We start from the raw sequence: 10,000 nt of genomic DNA, 5'->3' as shown, positions 1-10,000 counted from the left end.
GAAAACAGATCAAAAACAAAAGCTGCTCACCTGAGCGATAACTTAACTTAGATATCCCTGACTCAGGGTTGGAAGTGGCTTTTCCACTTCCAACAACAAAACACGGTACTTTTGCAGTCTTACACAAATGAACAGAAAGATTGAACCTGTTTGGGGAAGAGGCTTCTCCCCTCTGTAGTTCAGCAGCCTTCCAGCCTCCTGGCTCTTGTGGGGAGACCAGAGCAAACAGGAAATCAGTCTTTCATACCTGATTCCTAATTAGCATGACAGGTGACAGAAATCAGGCAGCAGACAAACTCTGGTCTGGATCTCTCATCCCTCAGTTCCAGCGCTTGCCAAACTGTGGGATGGAGTGTATGTATTATAAGGCTGCACTCCCAGACCAAACAGGATAGAAACTGTCTAGTATCCTGGGAGCCCTATATACGGAATTTATTACCATCCCCTGGTTTCTGTCACATATCCTCCCCCCCAGCTCAGACCTCGAGGGATGAGCGACCATGGATATTAGGGAGTGCATCCTTGACAACCCGTCAGCATTGCCATGTTTGTGCCCTGACCTGTGTTCCACAGAAAATTTAAAGGGTTGTAGGCTTAGGAACCACCTGGTCACTCTAGCATTCTTTTCCCTGTTTTGACACATCCAGGTAAGGGGTGCATGATCTGTGACCAACCGGAATTTTCTCCCCAACAGGTAGTATTTGAGGGTCTCTACAGCCCACTTTATTGCGAGACACTCTTTCTCTACTATGGAGTAATTTTTCTCCTGGGGATTTAGTTTCCTACTTAAATAAAGGATGGGGTGCTCCTCACCTTGAGACTCCTGGGAGAGTACCGCCCCCAGCCCTACCTCAGATGCGTCGGTTTGGACTACGAACTCTTTGGAGAAGTCAGGTGTGACCAACACTGGTTGGGCACAGAGAGCTTCTTTCAGGCTTCTAAAGGCCTGTTCGGTTTCGGGGGACCACTTTACCATTAGCGGTCCTCTTGCTTTTGTGAGGTCAGTTAGTGGGGTTGCCTTAGTTGCAAAATTGGGAATAAACCTTCTATAGTACCCAATTAACCCCAAAAAGGTCCTTACTTGTTTTTTTGTAACTGGCCTTGGCCAATTTTGTATCGCCTCCACTTTGAGTGTTTGGGGTTTGAGTAAACCTCTGCCAATAGAATATCCCAGATACTTGGCCTCCTCCAGACCAATAGTGCATTTAGCGGGGTTAGCAGTTAGTCCAGCAGACCGGACTGCGTCAAGCACAGCTTGGACCTTTGGAAGGTGGGATTGCCAATCTTCACTATGGATTACCACATCATCCAGGTAGGCGGCAGCATACCGAGCATGTGGTTTTAAAATTTTATCCATCATTCTTTGGAATGTGGCGGGAGCTCCATGTAAGCCAAAAGGCAACACCTTATACTGAAAGAGGCCATCTGGGGTTGAGAAGGCTGTCTTTTCTTTTGCCCTTTCTGTGAGGGGAACCTGCCAGTACCCTTTTGTTAGGTCTAAGGTTGTGAGATATCGGGCTTTGCCCAGTCTCTCTACAAGTTCATCTACCCTGGGCATAGGATAAGTATCAAATTTTGACACCGCGTTTAGTTTCCGGTAGTCATTACAAAACCTTGTTGTACCATCTGGCTTTGGGACTAAGACTATAGGGCTGTTCCACCCACTTTGGAATTCCTCAATTACACCTAGTTTTAGCATTTTTTTAACCTCTAAACTTATAGCCTTTCTTTTGGCCTCTGGGATTCGGTACGGTTTAAGGTTAACTCGGACCCCCGGTTCAGAGACTAGGTCATGTTCAATTACGCTAGTTCTACCTGGCCGTATAGAGAAGATTTCTTTGTTTCTTCTCACTAAATTCTGAACCTCTCGTTTCTGATGAACAGACAGGGTTTCAGCTATGCTAACCTCTGGGTCAGTTTCTTGATTCTCTGACGGACCTGGGGGTACTAGGGTTAACAAGACTTCTCTATCTTTCCAGGGCTTGAGTAGGTTTATATGGTAAATTTGCTCAGGTTTCCTCCTACCTGGCTGTCTTACCTTATAATTTACTTCTCCCACTCTTTCCAAGACCTCATATGGCCCATGCCATTTAGCAAGGAATTTATTCTCCACGGTGGGAACCAGAACTAGTACCCTATCACCTGGAAAAAAAATTCTGACCCTAGCACCCTTATTATACGTATTCCTCTGTGCTTCTTGAGCTTTCTCCATGTGTTCCCTCACTATGGGTAGGACTGCAGCAATGCGGTCCTGCATCTGGGCAACATGCTCTATTACACTTCTGTAAGGGGTAACCTCGTGTTCCCAAGTCTCTTTGGCTATATCCAGTAAGCCCCTTGGGTGTCGGCTATACAATAGTTCAAACGGGGAGAAGCCTGTGGATGATTGGGGAACTTCCCTAATGGCAAATAACAGGTACGGTAACAAACAATCCCAGTTTTTCCCATCTTTATCAACCGCCCGCCGTAACATGCTCTTTAAGGTTTTATTGAACCTTTCCACTAAACCATCTGTTTGTGGATGATAGACTGAGGTTCTGAGATGCTTGATTTTTAGGAGTTTACATAGCTCTTTTGTTACTTGGGACATAAATGGTGTTCCCTGGTCAGATAGAATCTCTTTAGGAATCCCGACCCGGGAAAACAGAACTACTAACTCTTTTGCTATGTTTTTAGCTGAGGTGCTACGTAGGGGAACTGCCTCTGGATATCGGGTGGCATAATCTAATATTACCAATATATGCTGATGTCCCCTAGCAGACTTTATTAGGGGTCCTACTAGATCCATAGCAATCCGGTCAAATGGTACCTCTATTATGGGAAGGGGTACCAATGGGCTGCGGTACGCCTTGAACGGGGCGGTGATCTGACATTCTGGGCATGAGGAACAATAATTCGTAATTTCTGCCAGAACCCCAGGCCAATAGAAGCTTCGGAGAACCTTTTCTTTTGTCTTTTCCACCCCTAGGTGTCCCCCCAATGGATGACTATGTGCGAGGTGTAATACTACGTTACGGAATGTCCGTGGTACCAACAATTGTTTAGTTGTAACTGATTTCCTTTTATCAACCCGATATACTAGGTCGTTCTCTACCTTGAAGTAGGGGTAAGCAAGTGACCTATCTGGTTGGCCAGGAGTACTATTCTGGTCCCGTATATTTCCCCTTGCTACCGCTAATGTGGGGTCCTCCCACTGGGCCTTCTTAAAACTCCCAGGACTGACCTCTAGGTCAGCGAGGGTCTTATCCGGTTCTGGGGTGGTAAGTGTCTGCTCAACATCTTGATTTGGGGTATTCCCTACCAAAGTAGTGATGGGGAAGGGAATTTTACAGCACTCCTCCTTTTCCCCCTTCTTATTTGGGCCCTCGTCAACCTCCATTTCTGAAAAAGGGAAAGGATTTGTTTCTTCTAATACTTCGTTATGATCCGCTATTGAACTCTGGGCGCTATTCTGAGCGGGGGACCACATTTTTAGAAAATGGGGAAAGTCGGTCCCTATTAACACATCATGTGCCAGTTTGGGTACAATACCCACCTTGAAATCTAAAGAACCAAACTCTGTTTCAAAAAAAACATCAACAGTGGAATATTCATGATTATCCCCATGTATACAACAAATTGCCACTCTTTGTGAACTGTTTCCCTGTTTCTTCTTAATGGGCAAGAGGTATTCGGACACTAGTGTGACCATGCTCCCAGAGTCAAGAAGTGCCCGAACCCTCTTACCATTAACCTTTACAAATGCCCACAGATGGTTATTCAAGGGGTCCTCTGGGCTAGGGCCCATACATTGGGACAACAGCGAATAAGGTTCCACGCTGTTGCATTGCATGGGCTCATCATTTAGTGGGCAGATTTTTGCTGTGTGGCCCCTCTCATGACAATTTACACATTTAGGTACATAGTCTGTGTCCCACTTAGAGCCTTTTCCCGGCTCCCCATGTTGGCTATTGCCCTTAGTGTGCGAACCACTGTTGCTGGTGCTGCGTGAAGGTGGTCGCCGCTCTTCAGCGCCCCTTAACCCCGGTACCCTTTTACCGTCTCTGGAAGAGTCCTGGAACCTCGGGTAGTGGGGTTGCTCCACGACTGTGGGTTGCGGGTGCTCTTCTGCTGCATTGTACCTTTCTACGAGGGCCACAAGCTCATCCGCATTGTGGGGGTCACTCCGACTGACCCAACGGCGTAAGGCAGAGGGAAGTTTCCTCAAGAACTGGTCCATGACCAACCGTTCCACGATGTGGCTGGCTGAGTTGATCTCGGGTTGTAGCCACTTCCGGGCGAGGTGGATGAGGTCATACATCTGGCTTCGGGTGGCTTTATCCATCGTGAAGGACCATGCGTGAAACCTTTGGGCGCGAACAGCCGTGGTTACGCCGAGCCGGGCGAGGATCTCGAACTTTAATTTTGCATAGACGTTAGCTTCGGCTGGCTCTAGATCAAAGTAAGCCTTCTGGGGTTCGCCGCTTAGGAAGGGTGCGATTAGACCAGCCCACTCAGCTTCTGGCCATCCCTCTCTCTGTGCCGTGCGTTCAAACGTGAGAAGATAGGCTTCCACATCATCCGAGGGTCCCATCTTCTGAAGGTAGTGGCTTGCCCTGGTCATTTTCGGAACTGGGGCTGCCGCTGCCAGTGGAAGGTTACTGATAGTCCCCCTCAGGATCTCGAGTTCCTGCTGTAAGCCCTGAGCGAACCGCTGTTGCTCCTCTCTCAGCAAGCGGTTTGTCTCTTGCTGGTTTGCATTCGCGTTTTGCAGGGCTTCATTCGTCTGTTGCTGGTTTGCATTCGCCTGTTGCTGGTTTGCATTCGCCTGTTGCTGGTTTGCATTAATCTCTTGCTGGGCTATTAGCAGCTGTTGCTGGGCTGCATTCGTCTGCTGCTGGTTTGCATTAGTTTCTTGCTGGGCTATTAACAGCTGTTGCTGGGTTTCATTCGCGTCTTTCTGGGCAGCGACATTGCGTACCAGCGCACCCACCACGTCTTCCATCTTGTTTGCAGAGGATGAAAAAAACTTTTTTTTTTTTTTTTCTTTCAAAGTTCTTCAACCCGCAGACCCCCTAGTGCTCTGCCCGCATTCTCCACCATATGTGACAAACGGCTTACTCCGGGGCTCCGTCGTTTGTCCGGGACTGTTTAGAACACGGTCTTTTAGGGTAGGTTAAATGATGAGGCGTCACGTACTGTTCCTTTAAACAGGCTATGCCTGGTTTATTCAGTCCCAGGCACTGAGACTGCCACAGTGCATACAACAGAAAACAGATCAAAAACAAAAGCTGCTCACCTGAGCGATAACTTAACTTAGATATCCCTGACTCAGGGTTGGAAGTGGCTTTTCCACTTCCAACAACAAAACACGGTACTTTTGCAGTCTTACACAAATGAACAGAAAGATTGAACCTGTTTGGGGAAGAGGCTTCTCCCCTCTGTAGTTCAGCAGCCTTCCAGCCTCCTGGCTCTTGTGGGGAGACCAGAGCAAACAGGAAATCAGTCTTTCATACCTGATTCCTAATTAGCATGACAGGTGACAGAAATCAGGCAGCAGACAAACTCTGGTCTGGATCTCTCATCCCTCAGTTCCAGCGCTTGCCAAACTGTGGGATGGAGTGTATGTATTATAAGGCTGCACTCCCAGACCAAACAGGATAGAAACTGTCTAGTATCCTGGGAGCCCTATATACGGAATTTATTACCATCCCCTGGTTTCTGTCACAATATATATATATATATATACACACACAAAAAGAATGATTCCTGCGCTCCTACCAATTAGGCTAAAATAATATTCTCATGAAAAAGGGTATTTTGTTAAACCCTTTGGCCAAAGCGTTTGTAAGCCTGCATGCCTCATCAATATATCATTATATACATAGGCAAGACAGGGCTAATACTACACTGGAGTAGGTGATAAAAAAAAAAGTGTGGTATTTCTGCCGTTCATCACGTTCTGATGAACATCAGAGATGTATGGCATGATGATACCTAAAACTGTGGCATTAGGACTAATTTTTAACGATCTGATTCGAAAATGTATACTGTATTTGTAGGGGTGTAACTTTGATGTATTGCACGCTAAAAATAATATATACAGTATATATTTGTTTTGTTGATAATACCGCATTTTTAGGTTAACAGAGCTTGATATATCGAGGCCTATGTGTTTCTTTTAAAAATACAGGTTTTTTTTACACTTTATCATTGAATAACAAGAGAATGTTTTAATTTTATACTAGAATGAAAAAGTAAAATATGTGGATCTTGGAGGAGCTTATGTGGGACCAACCCAAAATCGTATCCTTCGAATTGCCAAAGAATTTGGAGTGGAAACATACAAAGTGAATGAAGTTCAACGTCTTATCCATCATGTTAAGGTAGGTTTGAAATCCACTAAAATTGTATATTGATAAAAACTAAAACAATTTTTACATTAATAATTGTTTTCTAATATTAAACTACTGTATGCAACACAAAAAAGATATAGAAGATTGTGACTTTTTATACATTTAAATATATTATATTTTTTACTAAAAAAACTACTGTATTACAAGAATATCAAATTTTATTCTACTGTAGATGTTACTGTCAATATAACAGACAATTATATACTCAAAACCGCAATTTTAATGAAGTCACGAGGAAGATAACTTCTCTATCTTGCCTCTGGCAGTTGTCACACCAATTCTTAAAAACAATGCTCTTGGCCACACTTATCTTGCAATCTCTCTCCCTCCCGTGATTTGACTTCTAACTACTCGAATGTCTGGTATTCTCTTGCATTTTCAAATTTCTTAATTGCCATGTTGTCCCAGACCCTCTGCAGTTTTGCTCATTCAACTGAAACTGTCCTTACTAAAGTAGCCAATGATATCCATGCAGCTAAATCTCAAGGTCCTTTTCCCCCTCTATGGCCCTGATCATACAGGGTGCTACGTGACGTGCGCGCGCTTATGTACATGCGCACGTTCGTCACTCTTTGAGGCTAGTGGATGACACACTAAAAACTGCTGGTGGCGGCAAACTACAACTACAGCGTTGACGCTGCAACATTTTGCCGCCACAACCCAAATTGAAATTTTGGGCTGCAGTCGTGTAATGTGAGCTGGTTCAGCCAATAAACCAGCTCCGTGACTTGTTCATCACGCCCCCCGCCACGCCGCCAAACGCCACGACGCAACACCTGCAGTTTGAGCACAAATCGCTGGACTGCAGGAGCACGCGGCCGAGGCGCTCACGCAAGCGCACGGACATAGCAGCCGGACTGAGCTCAGCCTTATTCTGCTTCATTACTGCTTTGATATTGTTGTTCACAATCTTCTCCTTCACATTTGACACTTTCTTGTTATTTGTAACAAAACCTTGCCTGATTTTCCCTCTGCCTTTCTAGTTGCTGTTTTCTACGGGTCAAATTAAATTTTGCAAAGTCAGTCACTTTTTGGACTTGGTTTTGACCCAGAATTCCGAATACAGAGGCCAACAAAAAACAACTTTTATATTTACGTTATAAGCATGTTTATATTTATATTATAAGGGCTATGCTGGACCTACCAGTTATGGCTGTCAAAGTAAAGTGGAAAATGAGAAAAGAAGCAGCCACTGGAAACGTTTGATATAGTTAGTGAGGCAGAGACATAACCAACTGATTCAAAGGAGAAGTGTCCCTCTGGCAAATATTTTGTCAGCTTGGGATGAGAGCATTTTTGCTATTCTAATTCTCCATCAAATTGCAGTGTATTTTACATTTCAAAAGGCTTTTGACTTATTTTTCTAATTCTCCTTAGACTACTCCAGTCACAATCGAAGTTGTGTATCAAGCTCTATTTTACAATAAAACTGGCAATAATAGATGCATTTTTAACATGCATCAATGCATGAAACGTTTTTATCCTTTCCATCTTCAATTTTGGGAGTAATATAATGAGTTAGGGGTTTTTTACAGGGTGCACTTATTTTAATAAGATAATCTGCATAAGTAGATTCACTTGTTATAATAAGCTCAATGTGCAATTTCTTTTCTTTCTGTAAATGGGCCTCAATAGGCAATCAATGTAGCAAGAAAAGTTTTGCCCATGGCGAATTTCCCTTATGATGAAATATAAAAATTGAGATGCAAGTCAGACGTTTTCATTTGACCATTGGAGTCTATGGCCAGGTACCTTCCGTTTGATAAATCAAAGAAAATAATACTATGTGAAACAGAACATAAATATGTGTAGTGCACTTTCCCCCATCATATGGGAGATATGGCTGCTACGGTGTGTGTGGTGCGTTACATGTTTCTCACAGAATGCCTGAACCTCTGCCGCTGGGAGCCTGAGGTGTACCTGATTCTTCTGGTGACAGAGCCCCCACCTGCAGGGGATCCCAACTTGCTGGGATAAGCCCCTTACAGGAACAGTACCAATAATACACACACAAGTATATGCTAACAACCTTTACTGAACACAATAATATCGGTACTCTGTACCGCACAGTAATATAGGCCCCAACCTGATACCACCAGGGAGTGTCTCCAAAGTACATTGGGTGCCAGGCACCAATACCCTAATGTCCCTTTTCCCAATGTCAAGGCCCACCCAAAGTGTCAGAGATAGCGCTATCCCGTGGAGTGTTGGCGCACTTAGTTGGATACCTGTCCGCTGCAGCACCCGGGTGATGCAGATTAACGAAAAGGATCCGTCTAATCCGACGTTGTCATCCGCGATGGTGTCTGCCTCCGCGTGGGGTGAATTCTGACGTGGAAAATATCACCTTGCAGTCTCTCACAGGGAGATAGTCTGATCTCAGACTGCAGGCCGCAATCACTGTGCGGCATCTTTGTGTCCCTGACACTAGACAGTAAATGGTGAAGCGTCCCTATATAGGGGGCCTTCCCCGAAGCAACCACAAGCTATTGTGAGGCAGTGCCTAGCTGGGGTCTCTGGCCTAGTCAGGGGCCTACTGAGTCCCTGCACCTACACCCTTACCCTCTGATGTCCCAGCTCCGACTGGCTAGCATGGTGCAATCGCGCCAAATGTATCCAGTTCTCAGCAGGGGAGTACTGCAGTCCAATTGGCTGTGGGGTGTCATGTGTTTCCAAGCCCCTGGGGCTGCTGGGAGTTGTAGTTCCCCATGCGGACCTATGTAGTAATAGCCGCCGCTATTGAGGACTCACTGTGCATGGTCCAGAGTACCAACATGGCTGCTGGGCTCTTCTGTGCATGCACACCATGGCCGCACTAAAGATGGCACCCTGCGAAGGGAGCCGCTGGCGACTAAGTCGCCTCCGCTGCTGGCACGCGCCACCCGCAACCCTACACGCACTCTCCTCATCCGCCGCTGCCGGTCGCAGCCACAGCGGAGGGTAAGGGGATGAAAGGGGATCCAGGGGGACGCAGGCCACACATGCATCATTTTTACGCACTTAACTCCAGATACACTGTACACAGTACACTTATGTCACATGCACTTAGATTTTAAGCTCTCGGGGCAGGGTCTCCCTTATGTTGTCATTTACGTGTTTCCCTTATCCCTATTGCTTGTACTTTATTTATCTTTACATTGTAATTTTGGAATGGGCTGCGTACATTGTTTGTGCTATACAAATAAAATTATACTAAACTATACATGAGGAGGATACAAGTCTCAGAAAAGAATTAATTAGAATATGGTTTATAGGAGAAATTTACTCAAAGAATCTATGCACATTAATGTCAAGATGCAAAATAATAAAAAAAAAATTAGAAAGCAGACTAGTGCCCCTCGACAACCGGGCACCGGACTGCTGGGGCTAGCCACCCCCACTTCTCCTCACCTTTTGACGCTAGACCGCATACTGCTTCCCCTCTCCCTGCCTCCACCGACTTGGCTGGATCACGCGCTGATTTTCCCTACAACCCCCCTACCTTCTCACAGCATCACTGGAGGGGTTTAGGCTAAGGGAATTCAAAGGAGAGCCGGGCCAGGAAAGTAGTCTGCTCCAAGGCAAAGAAGATCCTGCCCACCCATCCCTTCATTTTTGTGATATCA

At 45.5% G+C, this 10,000-nt stretch overlaps 1 protein-coding gene across 3 annotated transcripts in view; it reads left to right on the top strand.

The window, feature by feature from the left end:
- Positions 1-10,000, top strand: part of LOC142489265 (amine oxidase [flavin-containing]-like) — a 160,449-nt gene that overhangs the window by 63,859 nt on the left and 86,590 nt on the right. For all 3 annotated transcript variants that reach the window (XM_075589732.1, XM_075589731.1, XM_075589733.1), the window contains one exon: positions 6,228-6,365. In XM_075589732.1, the coding sequence (XP_075445847.1) occupies positions 6,228-6,365 (138 nt within the window). The remainder of the gene's footprint in view (positions 1-6,227; positions 6,366-10,000) is intronic.

This window comes from Ascaphus truei, chromosome 3 (genome assembly GCF_040206685.1).
Source record: "Ascaphus truei isolate aAscTru1 chromosome 3, aAscTru1.hap1, whole genome shotgun sequence".
Lineage (NCBI taxonomy): Eukaryota > Metazoa > Chordata > Amphibia > Anura > Ascaphidae > Ascaphus > Ascaphus truei.
Note: the sequence above shows the minus strand (reverse complement) of the source record. Positions and strands in the feature narration are given on the sequence as shown.